The following is a 20865-nucleotide window of genomic DNA, read 5'->3' as shown; positions in this document are numbered from 1 at the left end:
TATATGGAGAGTATGGTCATAAAAAGCCCATCAGGAAAAAGAATACTCTGCACCAGTAATGGGAATTTCCCCCACTCGCCAAACAGGGAGCGATGGCCGACTGGCCACTCCCACAAACTGGCGCCACCATCTTGTTTTTTGCTTCTGCGCATGCGCAGAAGCTGCTTTTTGCTCCTCATGCACAGAAGCTGAGTTTTCAGCACTGCGCATGCGCGCGTGCCAATGCAGCACAGCAGGAAACAAACCGGCAGCGAGGTAAGTTAGAACCCACTCCTGCCCTGCACCACAGAAAATAATGATTGCCTTTCTTATTTCAAGATGACTAGGAACTTTGCATTACATGGTAACAAAAGCTTCACTACAGAGGCCTTTTGGCATAATTTCATTTATGAAGTATATAGGAATAATTATTAACGTGCATAGAAAAATAGAAAACTTTTATAGGTATGTTCACTTTTATAGGTAGACTCACTTGTTTCGGAAGGAATCCATAGAAACTAGTACTTCATTAATTTCTGAGTCCAGCTGTTCTTTTTCCGCATCAATAGATCGCATTTCGAGATTCAGTTTGTTCATGTACCGGTCGTAGAGAAGTTTGATGTCAAAATCGGAAAGGGAATTGTCTTGTTCTTTCAAAAAGTTCCATCTTGTGATCAGAACTTGGTTGTGCTGTTCCAGACTTTGAACCTGTGGGTTATTAAGAGGTGGAGATGACTATAAGGACCTTCTTCATTCATCTGCTGCCACAACATAAACATTGCCATATTGAAGGGGTTAAAGGATATTTTGCCCTCTCCCCAAAATTATTTGTGAATAAGTAGGAATGATGGGGAGGGGAGGGGGAAGGAAAGCAAGCTGATTGCAATCAGCTAAAAAGCCCACATGCCTTTCAATGTTACTACTGCTTGGGAGGAATTGTTTGTCTCAAATTTAACCCTTTGTCTAGACCAGTGTTTCCCAACCTTGGCAACTTGAAGATATTTGGACTTCAACTCCCAGAATTCCCCAGCCAGCGAATGAATATAAACACTGATCTAGACCAGCGGTCCCCAAACCACGGCCCGTGGGCCGGATGCGGCCCACTGAGGTCTTTTAACCGGCCCGCGGCAGCACACGACATTTTACCGATCGATATAATAAGAGAGAGAAAGAGGCAAAAATAGAGAGGGAGAGAGAAATGAAGAGGAGAGATAGAAAGGGAGAGAGAGAAAGGGAGAAATAGAGAGAGGGGGAGAGAGAGAAAGTGTGTGAGAGAAAGTGTGAGAGATACAAAGAGGGAGAGTTAGAGAGTGAGTGAGAGAAAGAGAGAAGAGAGAGAGAAAGAAAGAGAAAGAGAGAGGGACAGAGAGAAAAAAGAAGGAGAAAGAGGGAGAGATAGAGAGGGAGAGAGAAAGGAAGAGGGAGAGATGGAAAGAGAGAGAGAGAAAGAAAGAGAAAAATGAGAAAGTGATGGAGGGAAAGAACGAGGGAGAAGAAAATGAAACAAATGAGAGAAAAGGAAGAGGGAAGAGAGAAGTGGAGAGGAAAGAGGGAAGGAAGGAGAAATGGGGTTTGGTGATTTAAGTTTAAATTTACTTGTTAATAAAGAAGTATAAATTACTTTATTACTTAATTACTTATTACTTCTTCTTTATTTTAAATATTGTATTTGTTCCCATTTTGTTTTTTACTTTAAATAAGATATGTGCAGTATGCATAGGGATTTGTTCATAGGGTTTTTTTTATAGACCGGCCCTCCAACAGTCTGAGGGACAGTGAACTGGCCCCCTGCGTAAAAAGTTTGGGGACCCCTGGTCTAGACAATTCTTTTCCTTCTTTTTTTGTTATTCCTGCTAGAAGGAAGGAATTTTTTTTAGTTTATGAAAGAGAGTGGTTGGTATGTGCAGATGAGTATCAGTTAATTTGGAAAATAGGATTCTTTATTTTATAAGCAAATATTTTAATTGACAGTTATTAATTAAATTAATATGCATTTATATTTCTGGCCTGGCCCAGCCCTTTCTGGTGTGTGTGGCTTCTGCTAGGTCTATATATCCATTTATTCACACACCCACACAAACATGTGAATAACATGTACACATATATTAGACAATATGGGGGGTGGGGAATCTTCAGGATTAGTTTTGGCCAGAGGCATCTGCAGTATCAGATATATTAATCAAAATGACAAGCAGCAGCATTAGTGATAAAAATTATTCTCCTTTCATAGGTGTACACATACAAAAAAAGGCAAAGCTGTGTACCTCAACAAGACATTAATTTCATCACCTTCCCACTACCAATCTCCTTGCAGATCCTTCTAGATTCAGTTTGGGGGCAAGCATCATTTGTTGATGTGAAAATGCAGGGATATTTATTCAGGATTTTTTTTGGCTGTGGTAATAACTATTTTCTGTGTATTCTTCCTCTGGGGACCATCTTATATTCAAGATTATTTTCCTTTCGGATAAGTAGAGTAGCATCTCAAATATGCATGTTAAATTTTCCCTTCCCCATAGCACTGCATCTAAATATTATTTATTTAAATTAATTAATTGATTTAAAACATTTATATAACTGCCCATCTTTCAGACAATTCTGAACTGCTTCCAATGAAACATAATTATTATGACAGAACATAAATAAATCCCCACAATTTTTATTATTATTATTATTATTATTATTATTATTATTATTATTATTATTATTATTATTATTTAGATTTGTATGCCGCCCCTCTCTGAAGACTCGGGGCGGCTCACAAAATTAAAAACAATATTATAGCAAAACAAATCTAATATTAAAAGGAGCATGTAAAACCCTATCATATATTTAAAAACCAAACAGCACATTCATTCCAAACATGAAACAAAATATAAAGAAGCCTGGGGGAAAGGTGTCTCAACTCCCCCATGCCTGGCGGTATAAGTGAGTCTTGAGTAATTTACGAAAGACAAGGAGTGTGGGGGCAGTTTTAATCTCCAGAGGGCCGGGGCCGCCACAGAGAAGGCTCTTCCCCTGGGCCCCACCAAACGACATTGTTTAGTCGACGGGACCCGGAGAAGGCCAACTCTGTGGGACCTGATCAGCCGCTGGGATTCGTGCGGTAGTAGGTGGTTCCGGAGGTACTCTGGTCCAATGCCATGTAGGGCTTTAAAGGTCATAACCAACACTTTGAATTGTGAATTTATTTCAGTATCAACATTATAAAAGCAACCTTCTTTGATAGAAGGGTTTCTCTATAAACTAAAAAGTCCCTTTTTGTACATAATTATTTTATTTGGGTCAGACATTGCTTCTGTTCACATAACAATGTGTACTAACAACCATATTTCTTTTAAAAAAAATCCCAAACTTTAAAACACCGATGTCTATTACAATGTGGGTCTTTAAAAAGCAGTTTGAGAGAGAAGATAATTGACATCAAGGTACATCCTTATCGTGAATCTCATAAGGTGGATAGCATGAATCTAAGATTTTATACCTTGGTTGTCTGGTGGACCATTTTTAGGCGACTTTATGTGACAATCTCAACAAGGGGCAGAACCTGACTAATTTTATTAGGCTTGGGGGGCTAAGCAACTTCAGATTTTAATTATTACAGGTAGTCCTTGATTTACGGTAGTTCATTTTGTGACCAGTTACGACGACGCTGAAAAAAGCGATTACTTATTTACTACTTTTCACATGATCCATCCCCATGGTCACATGATCAGCTTGACAACTGACTCATATTTATGACGGTTGCAGTGTCCCGGGATCATGTGATCCCCTTTTGAGACCTTCTGGCAAACAAAATAAATGAAAAGTCGTAAAGTGGAGGGGCACAACTCACTTAACAAACGCCTCGCTTAACAACATAAACGTTGGACTCAATTGTGGTCATAAGTTGAGGACTACCTGTATGGACACAGAAATAATGGGGCTGTGGAAAACGGGAAATTTTTTAGAAGTACAGTGTTTCCTCACCATTTGCAGTTCACCTTTCGCGGATTCAATGCATCACAGGTATTTATATATTATATTTTATACATGTATGCATGCGCGCTCAGGGGCTCGCGGTATCTTCCGGAGCCGGCGGTGGGGTTCCACTGCAGGTGAGTGGCTGGGGAGGCCTTGGCGGCCGGGATTCTAGGACTGTCTGGGGCTCGGGAGGCTGTGGCAGAGCCAAGGGGGAAGTGGAAGGCTCACCGTCCTCTGCCTCGGCGGCTTTTTTGCTCTGGATGGGCCGAGGGGAAGCAAAATCCCTACTTCACGGATTTTCATTTATTGCAGGTGGTCCTGGAACGTAACACCTGCAATAAATGAGTACTGTACATACGAGTTTAATTCGTTCCAGACCCGAGCTCGTAAGTCGATCAACTCGCATCTCGAACGAATGCCTTTAGATTTTGTTTTTCGCGCCGAGATAACTGGAAGCAAGGAGATTCTTGCGCCACCTAGTGGAAGCTCGGCTCGTATCCCGAATTTGAGCTCGGGTGTGGAACAGAAATTTCGCTCGTGTCACGGCTCGTAACTTGGAATACTCGCATGTGGAGCAGCTCGTATCTAGAGATACTACTGTATCTGAAAAGAAGGCCAAGTCACATCATTTTTCTACTGTGGCTAAAAGAACTGCACACTTGTTCCCACATGATCCCTAAGCCAGTAAGCTTGATTCCCGAGCAACTTTCCCTTCAATACTACATCAGTTTAAACTTGCAAGCAGTTGTGAAACTGCAGAACAACATTCCTCACTTAAGGAATCCACTGAATTGTCTCCTTAAGAGACATGAGCATCAATATATCATATTTCTTTAGAATATGTCCTACTTGCTCAGCAGACTTTTAAGAAGGGAATCGGGAAAAAGGCAGGGAAAGAGAAAACATATGCACACACACAACCCAATCCACGCTTACTTGTAGATCAGAACTGATACAACTGGGTGTAATCAAGCATCTTTCTCTCTCCACCCTTCCCTGGAGGTTTAATCTATTCTTCAAGAAACAGCTATCATCTATTTTTGTTTTGGGCTTTGTGTGTGTATATACAAGTAATGTTTTTTAGCCTTCTGGTTTGTTTGCAGAGTAAATACTATGTCACCACATAAAGACTTTATCCCTTTATGAGGGAGCCCTGAATGTTGATTTATCATAACACCATGATTACATTCCCCTGAAGTGTTCCTGCTTGTAGGCTACTGCTATATCACAATTACGCAACTGATGTTACATCTCAGGAGCATTTATTTATACAATACATCCATGATTTCCCCAACTTAATTCTACCCCTCCATATAAGCTGCCTCTCAACACATCATCTGGCCCCCTATCTCTTTCATTGAGTATCAGACAAATGATATGGATGAAAAACTGGGCAGCACATTATTACATTCTACTTTTGTGAAGGAAGATGACATTATATTTGTTAAATCCTTCTGGCTACCATGAACAACTCTTGATCCATCCCCATTCACTGCAAATAATAGCCCCATGCTCACTCCTAAGTTATAGCACTCTGATTATCAGCATAGTTCAGAAAACATGAAATATAGCTTGAAAATGTCCTGCTTCATACAGAAACATACCGTAGAAACTTAAGAAGTTGAAGGTTTGGTAATCTGAAACTTGGTGGCAAAAGTAAAGAAAGTGCAAAAATCAGGTGATCATTATGAAGATGTTGATTCAATAATTAGTATGTGGATAAAATTAGTTCATACTTAAATTTGCTCCTTCACTGCCTTTAAAAAAAGTGTAATATCTATTAGTTGTTCTGAATGCAATCTGCAATGTGTTTCACTTAACTTTGCTACTGGTTCGGAGATGTGCCCCTGATGACGTCTGAGCGGGTGGACGGAGCCGCTGCTGCCACTACCAATTATTATTTTTATTATTATTATTATTATTATTATTATTATTATTATTATTATTATTATTATTAATTAGATTTGTATGCCGCCTCTCTCTGAAGACTCGGGGCGGCTCACAAAAATAGTAGAAACAATATAACAGTGAAACAAATCTAATATTAAAAATAAAACGTATCTAAAACCCCAGCAATTAAAACCATACAACACATACATACCAAACATAAAATATAGAAGCCTGGGGGAGGATGTCTCAATTCCCCCATGCCTGGCGATAAAGGTGGCCAGCCCACAAACAGCGGTGAGCCTTCCCACATGCCTTGGCCATGGCAGAGGGCAAGGGAAGGTCAAGCCCAAGGTCAAGGGCGACCTTCCCTTGCTTGGCAAGGAGCTTTCGCCCTTAGTTGCCCAAGGATGTTTGGAATGGAAGTTCCACCCCATTGATTTTATTTGATTGATTGATTGATTGACTGATTGATTGATTAGATTTGTATGCCACCCCTCTCCGAAGATTCGGGGCGGCTAACAACAGTAAAGAAAACAATGTAACAAATCTAATATTAAAAAATAATCTAAAAAAACCCAATTTAAGAGACCAATCATACAAACAAGCTTCCTCTGCAGGTCCAGATTTAAATAAATAAAGTGACCCATAAAACCCAACTCTGTGGTCTGTGTGCTTATTCCTCATCCGACGCAATGCCTCTTGTTCTGATAATGCCATTTAAATAATTGAAAATATGTCATATTATAGTATCTGCTATTATAAATTACTATCTACAGCAGTGTAAAACACAGCTTTTTAAAGAAAGCTATGGTGATTATTTTTAGAAAAGTCTCCCAGAGATAATGCATTCCTCAACAACTGATGATCATTGTAATAATTCAAAGATCGGATGACAGATTTGATCTACTTGAAAAGGAGCTAAGAGAGAAAGTAGATAAATAAACTGAAGCAAATCAACTCCAGCTATGTTAAGAAAATAAATATGCTATCATCCCTGTTCCTCTGAAGGATTCATTGTTGAAATTAAGACAGATAACAATGGGAGAGGTGAAACAGAGATGATAACTTTCTGATTCTAATTAGGTGTTTTGTAATTTCATTAAAGCTTTAAATTAAAAAAACAACACTTCCAAACTTTTAAAACAGTGCGGAGGCATTCAACTAGACAGGTATTACCAGAATAATTCCTTTAAGATAAATATAAATGGAAATTTCACACATCCCATGAAAAAGCTATGCTTAAATACGCCTTGTGTCTTTATACGTACATTGTTGTTCGAAACATATAACTCAATAAATAAGCTAGACCAAGCTACAAGAAACAAATTGGAATCACTTTATAATATGTAAATAGATACTTTGCTCTTGGGTTAAAATGGTTTATACAAGAAACACCACCGATTTGGTGGTGGGGTATGAATGTTTGTCTGGTGGTGGGCACAATTCACAAAACACTTGTTTTATGTTGTGTGAGTCTTATATTGTAAAAAATCAATAAAAGTATTAATTAAAAAGAATAACTCAATAAATAAGTAGCTTTCTGGTTTGTTATCGTATTTTGTTGGGATGAATAGAGTGAAGATGGGATTAATAGACATGTCCCTTATATTCTCCATCATTTTCAGTCTCAGGATCATAAATATCTGATCCATCTCTTTTCTTCCGAATGAAGCTGGACTCAAACTGTCAATTCGAAAAGTGAAGGACAGGTCCTTTCACAAAGCCTTTCCTAACCAACATGTCATTCACATTTATTGAATTTCAGTTTTCATGATCCTCTGACTAGGACATAGCCATAATAGTTGAGGTTCCAACCATGTTAACTGGAGGGTTACAGGAGATGAATGATCTGGATGGCACTAAGTTGGGGTAATATTCATTTGTTAACATATTCTTCCACTTGTCTACCAATACAGTGGTACCTCTACTTAGGAATGCCTCTACTTAAGAACTTTTGTAGATAAGAACCGGGTGTTCAAGATTTTTTTTGCCTCTTCTTAAGAACCATTTTCTACTTAAGAACCTGAGCCCAGAAAAATTTTCCAGGAAATTTGAGAGCGGAATGAAGGTCCGGCCAGTTTCCTACCATTCCATCTTTAATCCTGGCCATCTCAGGCTTTTCTGGATTGCCAGATGAGCCTTTCGGTGGCGCTCTCCCTCTTGCCTGCCTGGGTTTCTCTCTCTGGTGCCGTGTATGGAAGGCAGCCTCGCACTGGCTGTATGGGAGGCGCGTGCTCCTCCTCGCCACCTCAGAGTCCCTTTTTTTTTTAAGCCTTAAAGCTTTGGATTTTTTTGATTTCCCTCACCTTACCTTCTTCCTTCACCAATGACTGTCCTCCTCCTCTTCTTCCTCCTCCTCCTACCCAATTCCGAGCTTTTATTTCTTTCCTAATGGGTTTGCATGCATTATTTGCTTTTACATTGATTCCTATGGGAAAAATTGCTTCTTCTTACAAACTTTTCTACTTAAGAGTCTGGTCACGGACCTAATTAAGTTCTTACGTAGAGGTACCACTGTAATTGATTTGAGCATCTTTTTTCAATAACTGCAGATGGAGCATACTTCTCTGTACAAATCCCGTGATGGGAAGCTGTGCCAACTGTCCAAATGCAATGGTTTCAATAGATGCCAGGAGCATCTTAGTCAAGAGGGTAACACTGAAAGTTGATTTTTGAGCTAATGACATCAGTGAATGGGGGAATATTTTTCTAACAGTGGGAGGGGATTGATTCTTTGGCACAGGTGACAAAATGGTTCCCATCTTTGTGGGAGACATTGGCTCAAACGCCTACATAGAAACCTCAAATATCATTCTCTTGGTAAGTAAGGAGCTTGAGACATCTCTGCTGGAATCCCAAAAGATACCCCTTGAGACATCTCTGCTGGAATCCCAAAGGTGCTTTTTCAAGAGGCAAGTGGAGTTTCTAGTGTTTTTTTTCTTTGAAGATGTTTCGCTTCTCATCCAAGAAGCTTTTTCAGTTCTGGCTGGACGGTGAGGAATGGAAGGATTCATACTCCTTATACACAGCTGGATCATCTTCTGCCTCACATCTCCCAGAGATCAGTTAGAGCCCACAGAGTTCGCCTTCTCCAGGTCCCATCGGCCAAACATTGCCGACTGGCAGGACCGCATGGGAGGGCCTTCTCTGTGGCGGCTCCAGATTGCTGGTGATCCAGAGATCCCTCTACCGCTGGAAATCTGCACCACCCTCACCCTCCTGGCCTTCTGGAAAGCCCTAAAAACCTGGTTCTGCCAGTAGGCTTGGGGCTGTTGAACAATAGCACCTAGCTCTGGTCCAGAAGTATGAAAGCTTTTATTATAGGGGTTTTAAACTGTTTTAATACTATTTTTATCTGTTGTACACCACCCAGAGTCTGAAAGGAGTTGGGTGGCTCACAAATCTAATAAATTAAATTAAATTTACATTGTTTTAGCAAGTCGTTAAGGTCACCTGAAACATCTTCCAAGAAAAACCAGAAAGTCTAGTTGCTTCTTGAAAAGACATATTTTGGACAACCATGACCTGGATGACTGAGAATCTCCATAAACACAGAGGGCAGAAGTTTTTGACAGCTTTCAGAGTTGAAATATACACGTGGCAATATCATGTAGTAGGGAGGTGGGAAAGTATCAGAAATGTGATAATCAATCTCTTTTGTCATTTTAAATTTTTTTCTTACTATTCCTACTTAGAAAATCATAGACTAGAAAACATGCAGAAAAACAAAAACAGACATTAAAGATGAAAACATTTTACGGTAAAAGCCAGCCATTTGTGCCTACCAGCCATATAGTGACATGAACATTATTTATGCTATTTTATCAGACATATCTGATCATTGTGGTCGTAAGAAAACTAGGCCTCACATCCCAATGCAGCTGGATGTTACAGCTGAATAAGGTTAAAATGTAAAATGTAATCCTTGTTTAGGTGCCACAATTGGGACTGACAACTCAGTTATTAAGTGAAGTGATCATTAAGTTAAACCACAACTGTACTGATGCTTTTACTTCAGGTTTCCTTGTTTTACAGGTTTGTGAAGAAGTGTGAGATTTGGTCATAAAGTTAGTGTTAATCGTCATACTTGTGAATAGTTGCTAAATGAGGACTACCTGTATTTCATTTGTAAGTAGGTAATACACCACAAACTGCTGCCTTGAACCACATGATATCAAGGAGCAAACTATTTTTCAGTTCAAAATGTAAGGAAAAGGGGGAAAAAACTCTTTCATTTCATGAATCTCAACCTTTAATGGGTTTCACTTACCTTTGCTACCAGTTTGGAGATGTGCGCATGCCACTTCTGCTCATGCGCAGAAGCTTCTGCGCATGCGCAGATAATCCAAGATGATATCTGGGCGGGTGGATAGAGCTTCCAGCCAGCGCCGCTACAGTATGCTTGAACCAGGGCAAACCAGTAGAAACCAAGTAGAAACCCACCAATGGCTTATAAATAAATATTTCTTACTAATGAGTTCTAGGATCCTTGTAACTAATGAGTTACAAGATCTAACAGACTTCAAAATATAAACTATATAAGTATTGAACAAAGGAAAAAGGTATAAGTCAATATAAATTTCTTCACATCATAGAATAAAGGACAAACATCTACAATATAATGGCACACCCCAACTGATTCTCACAGATATTCTTTGCTCACAGATGACATTATATTTCGTTACCCATGGATTCCTGGTGTTATTCTTTCATCTTATCACAGATAATCTAGTAAGGAAGAAAAGATAAAATAGTTGCCTAGCATCTTTTGGGTTTTTTATTTAAACCATCCTACATCTTACTTACTTAGTTTTTGTGCCAAAGTTTGGATTAGCTTTTTGTGTTTGCTTATTTTAAAAAGAGAGACTCTCTTCTACAAATGTCACAATAGAGATAGGAAGATTGTAGTCACATGCCCCAAATAAAAAATAACAAGAATTACTCTCACAGTCGATTATGTTGTCAAAGATTTCATGAAAAGGCTGAAAGACTTGTCTCCTTCCAAGCTTTTCACAACTGCTGGAGGGTTTGGGAGAGGTAAAATTTTCTCTGACTCACACTTGCTTGATAAAATGAAGAAACAGCTAGAAAGACCAGTTGTTGTTTTTTTGTGTGATTTCCAACCTCTGTGCAAATGGAAAAAAAACCCTAGCTCTCACAGAAGTCACTTGCACATATATGTGACAATAAGGGGGATACTGCAGGGGTAAAATTCAAATTTCCCCCCTAGTGGTTCTGTGGGTGGGTGTCGCAGGGGAAAGATACTGCAAAATCCCCATCCCCTTCCCACTGTGGGGCCAGCCAGAGGTGGTATTTGCCAGTTCTCTGGACTACTCAAAATTTTCACTAATGGTTCTCCAGAACCTGTCAGAACCTGCTGAATTTCATATACAGCCAGCCAGAGCAAACAGAAATACAGAAAGTCAGCATCATATTTGTAGACCTCTTTTGGAGAGATCTTTTGCCACTATCATGTTATAGCCTGTTTTTCTTAAAACCTCATAAGCATGGAATTTAGATTAAGTGGAATCTTTGAGTAAAGAATCATGGAACTAGGGAATGTATGAGCTGGAAGGCTTTACCACTCTCCACTTCTCTGTTCATTTAGAAGTCTACTAGACCAGGGGAAGGCAAACCTGGCTCTTCGGTGACTTGTGGACTTTAACTTCCAGAATTCCTGAACCAATCATGCTAGCTCAGGAATTCTGGGAGTTGAAGTCCACATATCATAGAAGAGTCAACTTAACCTACCCCTGTACTAGACTATCCCTAGTTGGTCATCAAATACTTGTCTAAAACCCTCCAGAAAGGAGAACATATTATTGTTCCAAGGAGACTTCCCCTGTTAACTGCACCTACTCATAAGAAATGCCTCTTAATCTCTCACATAAACCTCCTTTCTTTCAATTTCAACTCATTGGCCAATGCCCTACTCTTACTTTCAACAGAAGACAGGTCTGCCCCTTTAACAGCTGTTATTTGTAGATGCCTATAGTTTCTGCTCTTTCTCCTTTGCAGACTGAACACAGTCTTTTAACTGTACTTCACAGGGTTTCATTTCCAGACTTGTTTTACTCTATGTAACTTTTATCCGAACCTGTTCTAAATTCTGTTGGTTTTGTCCCTTCACAAAAATGATGTCTTGGGCTGGACAAGAACATTTCAGATGCAACTCAGCCAAAGCTGAGTACAATGGAATTATTACAACTCCATGTTTACAGGGTTGAGAGTTTATATTCATTCCTCTTTAATTATCACTATGCTTCCATTTCCAAAGAATCTCCTTTGCTTTTCTGACTGTTTGTCAGGCTGGGAAGAGTAAAGTGGTAGTGATCCCACTATCACTCCAGTCTTCTAAGCACATTTATTCCCATCTGTATGAGGTGCAACCCCATCCTAAGCATCTCTTACACTCCTATAAACATTCCTAGGGTGTGTGTAGGAGATCCCTTTTACTCTATGTTGGCAAAAACTCAGAAAGAGTCTAGTACTACCTTTTCTATATTTTTCCAGTGGAAATGTTTGATTTCGTTGATCTTTGTGAAATTGGGAATCTGGAAATAACATTGTATGGTGTCTTCTGTAAATTTTAGTGCAAACTCATTATACTTCATATTCCTCAGACATAGCTTATTCACTTAGATTATTGGCTTTAGTTCAAACTGCCATGATAAAGAGCTTGCTAACCCGTGATTAGGGTATTATTTCTTTAAAGAGCATCTGCTCCCCTTTATCTGAGACAGAGGACTCAGCTTTCTCCTTTGGTCTTCTCTTCCTAAGCATAATTGCCACTATTAGTTCACACTTTATGTTTGTTTGGACCCAGGGAGATATTTTTTGATGAATTCCTTCCTGCATCCTTTATTATATACAACCTGGAGAACAAAAAAAATATTACCCTGTTGGGCAATTATAGGAAAAAGCACTGCTCAATAACATTTCCCAAACAAGAAGCTTCAAGATGAGGCATCTATTCTAAAACTACACTGGCTCATTGACAAAATTTATAGGTGCTTAAGAGACCATCATTTTCCCTTTGGAATAAAATCTGCAAAAGCCAAAAAAAAACACAACAACCCATGCTTATGCACTGCATTTTGATTGACAATGCCATAAGCCATGCACTTGAAGGACCATAATCTGGAAGACTTTTGAATAGAAAGAATAACAGAGTTGGAAGGGACCTTGGAATGTGAGATACCTCCAAGAACTACATGTGTGAGTAAAAAAAAAGAGAAGCAGACATCTTCAAAGCCTATAGCAGCGATGGCGAACATTTTTTGGCTGAGTTGCCCAAAGGGTGCGCACGTGTGTGATAGCATGCTTGTATGTGCCCACACCCATAATGCAATGCCCTGCACATGTGCACACATACCCCCTCTGGCCCCCCTGCACATGTGCACAGGCCTCACTGAAGCCTCAGGAGTTCCTGTAAGTCCATTGGGCTGTTTTTGACTCTCCCCAGGGTTCAGGAGAGCCTCAAAAATCCTGGTGATGCTGAAAAATGGCCCAAAGGACAACCAGGTTTGCAAATAAAACAGAAGTGGAGCTGCCCTACCAGTTTTCTTCAGATAGCTGCAACCAGGCCTCACACACCTCAGCCCATTTCTTCTTAAGCTGGCAATGCTTTCTTGAAGGCATCTGTAGCCGATAACAGAGCTCCAGATCAATCTGGAACTCTTTATCCGCTGCAGAGGCCTTCAGAAAAGCCTTGACAGCTGCAGAAGACAGAAGAAATGGGTCGAGGTATGGGAGGCCTGGCTGCAACTGTCCAAAGCCGAAGAAGTTCCTGAAGACTTCTGACAATGAAAAGCAGACTGGGAGCGATACACACAAGTGAACCTCTGGTTGGCCTGTTGGTCCGTTTTTGCTGTACCTAGACTTCAGGAGGCTTTCCTGAAGCCTGCGCCGAGTGAAAATGGATTAAAAGAAGGCCGAAAATCAGCTGGCCAGCACATGCATGCACACTGAAGCTGACATAAGGCAACACCTCACATGCCCTCAAATATGGCTCCACATGCCACTTGTGGCAAATGTGCCAGGGGTTTGCCATCAATGGCCTATAGCGCCAACTGAATTTAATGTCTGAGCAGAATGCTTCCAGGTATTAATTTATCCTAATAGTTAGAAGGTTATATATAACTCTTCTCTACCTAAAGGATGAATGAGTCTTCTCTTTTTTAAAAATAGAAAAAAGTAATAGTACCCAGAAAACAAGTACAAAATATAATCTACAAAATTCTATGAAATAGTGTGGTGTCAAATTAAAATCTTATCTGAAAGCAATGTTAAAGTAATTCTTGCCCAAACTTGCAACACAGCTAATGGTTAGCCTTATGGCTTGGGTATACTAATCAATATCCAGCCATGGAAACATCACCAGTGTTTATTTAAAATGTCAGGCGGTAGGAAAAGCAAGTAGGATGCTTGGCTCCATAGCTAGAGGTATAACAAGCAGGAAGAGGGAGATTATGATCCCGCTATATAGAATGCTGGTGAGACCACATTTGGAATACTGTGTTCAGTTCTGGAGACCTCACCTACAAAAAGATATTGACAAAATTGAACGGGTCCAAAGACGGGCTACAAGAATGGTGTAAAGTCTTAAGCATAAAATCTATCAGGAAAGACTTAATGAACTCAATTTGTATAGTCTGGAGGACAGAAGGAAAAGGGGGGACATGATCGAAACATTTAAATATGTTAAAGGGTTAAATAAGGTCCAGGAGGGAAGTGTTTTTAATAGGAAAGTGAACACAAGAACAAGGGGACACAATCTGAAGTTAGTTGGGGGAAAGATCAAAAGCAACATGAGAAAATATTATTTTACTGAAAGAGTAGTAGATCCTTGGAACAAACTTCCAGCAGACGTGGTAGATAAATCCACAGTAACTGAATTTAAACATGCCTGGGATAAACATATATCCATCCTAAAATAAAATACAGAAAATAGTATAAGGGCAGACTAGATGGACCATGAGGTCTTTTTCTGCCGTCAGACTTCTATGTTTCTATGTTTCTATGTTGAGGTTAGGTTATAAAAAGGCTACTGATCAGCAAATACAACATTGTGGTGTTTTCTGGCCAATGATAAATCAATAAGCCATATGCTATTACCCATACACTCCAGTGTTTTGGAGAACAATATTTTCTAGAACTTACACTTGGGTTCCAATCAATGTTGACAAATCAAGATTGGGCATAAGATCAGACTTTATTCGGTGACTCAAGAAAAATAGGATTGCATCAAGGATTCCACATATAAAGCAGGAAAAACCCTTAAAACAGTTAATGAGATATAAAAGTTGTCTACTGGCATCCAATCAGAGAAGAGGAAAGCTTTTCCATATATGTAGTTAGTTTAAGTGCAAAGCCCAGAATGACATTGAATATAACAGAGACACATTTCGATGGCAAACAGTGCTCAAAATCCAAAGCAATCCATAGCATTGCGGCATTATTAAATTTGCAAAATGATTAGGATTATATCACTCATCATTACCACCATATTAAAGGTTGATTGTGATAAGTGACTTCAACATAGAGAACTGAAGCTGGGCAAGATTACCTTTGTCACTGCCATATGATCATTGCCATTTCCAAGTTCACTCTTTGCTACTTGGCTCAGACATTTGTTTACTACATGTAGTAGCCATATCAAAGACAGGTTTGATCACAGGTATGATCACTGGCCTATCTGATTACAAGTAAAATAAAATGCTTCTGCAATGGTAGAAATGGCTATCTACTCTATCAGTGTCCTGTTGTTTTCTTTATTTCCATACAATACATATTGCACAAGAAATTATATGAATTGACTTCTAGAGAGAAAGCTAGAGTGACTAGAGAAAGGATAAGCACAATTACATACCATCACCCATTCTTATGGTTGCTAGAAAGATACAGGATTTAAATTAGCCCAATCCTTGGCTTCATATTACATCATCTGATTTCGAGGTTTAAGACCAGTCCTCTATTAACTATTAGACCATTTTTTAAAAAAGAATGTTTTTGCTACTCATAGTGACTACTTTCCATGCAGATATTTCTATTGAGGGAATACTGGTATATCTGTTAAATAAACACATGTGTTTCAGAGGATTATGGAGACTGATGGCCATCCCTGCTGTCCCTTCTGCCCTTAAATTAATGGGAGAAATTATTTAAACCATATATTTATACCTTGTAAATTCTAGGCAATAGTTATAGTAGTGGTTAATTTTTTTTTAAAAAGGAAATCATTCATCATTATGTGTCACCACTGAGAAAACATTAATTTTCCATAGAAAGTATTGAAAGAATTCCACATTGTGCTGCGATAACACATTGGCTCGTAATGTGTTTTTCATTCAGGAAAAGAATGTGCTTAAAATATCTATAGGTCGGTTTCTTAAATGCTTCTTAGCATTTCCAAAGTTTCAAAGCTCAACTTCGAATCTCATTTTAAGGCACTGGTGGTCATGCCTACTTATTTGTCTATGTGTACGTTTTAAACACAAGAATAGTATTCATGTAACTGAGAAATAAATGGAGCTTTTAACATTAAGGCACAGAGATCATTCAGAGATGCGTGCGAATGTACATATTGTATGTGTGAGTTCTGGCATTTCCAGCCTATGTTAATGAAGCAATACTTTAGATTAATATCTGTTTGCAGAGCATGAGGGCTTTGCAGTAACCTGCCTCGAAGAGCTAAAACTATTTTTCTTTGAAAACAATCTTCTACGTTCACCATGGATTCAGTACATAAACAACCTTTTGGTAAGAGAGAGAACAGAAAGGAAAAAAAACCCTATGCTCATTGCAAATTCTTTTTTTTTCCAATTTCTAAAGGCTAATAATTCTGTAAAACTTTAATGTGGGTTTTGGATGATAGGCTCACTTATCTGTTGAACAAAATAAGTATTTTTTCAAATAAGTCTTTGCAAGGCAGATGATACCCTGTTATATTCTTACTGATACACTTCTGTTTCATCAATTTTATTTTAGACACTGGAATCTGTAAGGAACAAGGTAAAACTTGGCATGAATGCTCTGAGCTCATAACTTTACATCTCTACCCTCAAAAGTTACCAATAAGTGATTATTTTCCCCCTTTTTAAATAAAGCAGAGATATAATCTTGCTGCTTTATGAAGGCATGGTTCCTTCCTGGGAAGTAACATCATTCCCACCGATGACCAAGCTTTATAGCCATTGCACTAATTACATCCCAAGAGCTACACTAAGATGTGTACAGTGGGTGAGAAAAAACTGGGATAGGTCCTTAATCTTGTGCAAGAGAGAAGGCAAATATTTTGACCTTTAACACCCAAATACCCAAAAAATAAAAACATGGACGTATGATGGTTCCAAAAGTTGAAAATCTTAGCCGTGCCTACTTTAGGCGGTCTTTGAAAAAGATGTTGGCACACTACATTTTTATGACAGCCCTATAGGAAACTATATGAAAGACTAAAGTGATGGTATTTTCAAAAACTCAAGTCCTGCCATTGTTTTTTGTTTGTTTAAAGGCGTCTAAGGCCTTAACTCAGCCCACATTTTTGATATTTGAAGGGTTTCTTTCTCTTACCTAAACTTGCCAATTAAGAATGATTAAGAGGGATCACTCCAGTTCCTGCCGCCTTTTGACATGGACAATAGGACTTTCCCCAGATGTGGCTCTTACACTGTGGAACTGTTTGTAGGGGCTTCTGCTCCTTCTATGTGTCATCCCACTAAAGCCGTGACGGTGAACCTATGGCACACATGTCACATGGTGCCATCTCTGCGGGCATGCGAGCCAATGCCCAGGTCAGGTCTACAGCACATGCGCGAATGCCTCCTGCTGTCCAGCTGATTTTGGGGTTTCGGCAAGAGATGTGCAGGGTAGGGGTCACATAGCCCATTATTAGTTCCAGGTGGCTTCAAGAAACTCTGCCAGCAGAAAAATGCCCCACATTAAACCAAGGATTCCTACCAAATTTATAAGTGTCGCCACTTGAGCAGGCTTCTTGCATGGCCCCCGGCCTCCGGTGGAAGGACGTTTCTTCTTTAAAAGAGGAGGGGTCCACCTCCAAGCAGCCTCCCCTTCCCCTTGTTCCTCTCCTCTTTTAAACGACTGTGCGTCACCAAGAGCAACTTTCCAAGCTGGGGGAGATGCTTTTCTAAGCCAGGGGCAACACCGCTGCCTTGGGTATGTGTGTGATCTGGGACAGTGTTGCCCCCTCCCAGCTACGGATGCAAATCTGGCTTAGCCGCTGGTGCTTTGGCTGCACCGGGTTCTGCTAGAGAGTTCCTGAGTGGAGGAGCATCCGTGGCTCTGGCCCCATTGCCCCATCCAGAAACCTTACTGGATTTTGGGTGTGCTGGAGGGAGGCGGTCCACCTCTGGGTATTTTTCCAAGCCAGAGGAGACACCCCTGCCTTTGGGGGTATAACGTGGTAGGGGGGTGTTGCCCCTCTGTCCTTGCCACTGCCACCCTTTTGCCCCCAGTGATGGTGGTTCGTGCACTGTTGCTTTCCCGGCAGTAGCAGGAGCAGTGGGCTTCCCTCCGTCCCTCCCAAAGAAGCCACCAGCATGGAGGTGAGCTGTCCCAGGAGGACCGGAGGAGAGTGCAACTCCTCACTTATGGGGATGTGCTGTCTGGGAATGGGTAGCAGGTGCACCAGCTTGGGGCAGGAGGGTTTCGAGGCCCAAAATGGAGCATGGGGGACACATGTGCAGAGCACATATGGAGGGGTGAGTGTGGGGAGCACATGCGCAGGTGAGATGTGCATTGCATTATGGATGCCGGCACACTCATGCTCTGCTGCAGGCTCACTCACACACTTTTGGCACACAAACCCCCATCACTGCACTGAAGCCTTCTCCTTGCCTTAGATACCATCAGTTTTCTTTTCTGTGTAGGGATCCTGTTTTTAACATAATTATTTTACTCCTGCCTCTATTTAATCGCCAATCCACTGTTTATTTTAATGATTGGATTTTTCATTTTCATTGACTTTGCAAAATTGCAGAATATACAAAAATAACAAAAGAGAATTTTGGACTATAGCCATCAGTGGGCAGGTAGGCATATATATATATTTTAATGGTCTCCCCTGCTTCTGCCTCAAAACTAATTTCCTCCTTATAGAAAACTAGAGCATCTACCAATGAACTTTGCTAAAACTATGTGATGTATTAGATATGAGAACTTTTCAATTAGGGATGAGTTTGACCGCTCACCCCAATCTGGTGTGGCATATTCTAGAATGCTATTATTACTGTAAATCACCTTATTTATTTGGAGTCCTTCCACAATCAGCTATAATGTTATTCTGCATGTTCTGCATTTTTCTCATCAGCAGTTTATAATAAGGAAATCCATTTAACTTTCATATAGTGATGTTCAATGGAATGATGCTACACCAGGATTTAAATATAAGTTGCACCCCTGCTATTTTCAAATACTATATAAAGTTAGATCCAGCAATGTTTTCACAAGCCCTGGGCCAAAACAAGGCCAGCTGTGGTACAAAAAAATTAGAAATATGAAAAGAAACCAGTTCAATCCCAGTAACATGACAGCCATCTGCCTTAACACTTTCAAAGTAGCATTTAGCTAAATGCATAAAAGCTGCATCCTTATGGGCTAGTATCAGAACTGTGATGCTGTAATACTATATTAGCATTTTCAACAAACTACATTTCCCAGAATTCATTGGAGACGTCATGACAACTTAGCTTAAAATAAAACATCTTAAATTGATATTGTGCTCAGACAGCAGCTACCCAATAAATGTTGTTGTTACTACCTAGAGGGATGCTTGAGAAAATGAGCCAATCATTGTTATTATGTGTGCTGTCTGAAAGCATAATAGTATAAATGATATAAAAGTGTCAGTAGTGAAAATCAAAGCCAATGACAATAATTTTTCTTGTCTGTATTTTGAATATGTCAAATTTGATTGTAAACATTAAAAAAATTTCATTGTACCAGTCTTCTATACTGCTCAGGTAGAGGAACGTGTGCATAAACTTTTAAAATTACTTGCAAGATTACGCTTATTTTCACCAACATTGACATTTTGAGATGCTTTCAATTGCTTTCAGTTCTCTGAGCTGGCAACCACATTTAAAAAAAAAATTCAATGAATGGGAGGCTAATCTCCCCTTCCCATCACCCACAAACCTACAGAGGTTTCCGCTCAAAACCCAGACAATTACCCAAGGATGGTACATCTGAAGAAAGATGATACTTGCTAAGAAGCAGACCATGTTCTATTATCTGGAAAACAACGTTGGTACTTTTTGAGCTAAATTAAATCTGACAGTTTGGCTCCTCAAATAGGGAATTAAACAGCAACTTATTTATAGAAATATGACTTTGAATATCATCACCAGCCCCATCATTATCAGCACCATCCCTACTATCATCCTCTTAGGATGCTTCAAATCTGTCAGTTGAGTTAGCCTTCCATTTCTTCATGACACATCCTTTCAAGGCTAGCCTTTGCTCAAGATAAAGAAGAACTTCATCTTACCTTCCCAATTAAGGCAGCAAATTGGTTATTGAGCATCTTGATTTCATCTTTCTCCTTGGTCTTTATCTCCTGGAGAGCTGGGTCAACATCCACGTGGAGTGGTGTCAAGAGATCTTCGTTGAAAGACACTCTTGGGTATGTATAATGGTAGCTATGTCCTGTGAAGCTGGAGGAACTGAGGTTTTTCTTGCTGGCTTCTCCCAGGGTAGGGCTGCTGCAAGCCCCATCCCTTGAAGAATGAGGAGAATGCGAAGGAGAACATTCTCTTCTCCAGTCGTAAGAGGCTTTGGGAGAAGTAAGGGAGTTGGTACTGAAGCTCCCAGAATGACTTGTCATCCTTACAATGAGGGAAAGCAGAGAAGCACTAGGTCAGCTACCGAGAGAGAGAAAAGTAGCAAATTGGGGAAGAAGCAGCGTAGATTAATTCCTGTCTCTGCTGAGCTCAGTTTAGCTAATGAATTACAAACACCTGTTCTGCTATGTTCATAAAGTCAGGAGGGCGGTGACTGTTGATGTAATCCAGATCA

General features: G+C 39.8%; 1 protein-coding gene across 6 annotated transcripts in view; it reads right to left on the bottom strand.

The window, feature by feature from the left end:
• LOC139161500 (uncharacterized) overlaps positions 1–20865 on the bottom strand; it is a 132502-nt gene that overhangs the window by 40394 nt on the left and 71243 nt on the right. For 4 of the 6 annotated variants that reach the window (XM_070740696.1, XM_070740693.1, XM_070740695.1 and 1 more), the window contains one exon: positions 473–687. In XM_070740696.1, the coding sequence (XP_070596797.1) occupies positions 473–576 (104 nt within the window). In that variant the 5' untranslated portion in view covers positions 577–687. Of the gene's footprint in view, positions 1–472; positions 688–13390; positions 13450–20338; positions 20795–20865 lie in introns of those variants that run through there. The other 2 variants (XM_070740692.1, XM_070740697.1) reach the window with 2 other exon arrangements.

The sequence above is a fragment of the Erythrolamprus reginae genome, chromosome 2 (genome assembly GCF_031021105.1).
Source record: "Erythrolamprus reginae isolate rEryReg1 chromosome 2, rEryReg1.hap1, whole genome shotgun sequence".
Taxonomy (NCBI): Eukaryota; Metazoa; Chordata; class Lepidosauria; order Squamata; family Dipsadidae; genus Erythrolamprus; species Erythrolamprus reginae.
Note: the sequence above shows the minus strand (reverse complement) of the source record. Positions and strands in the feature narration are given on the sequence as shown.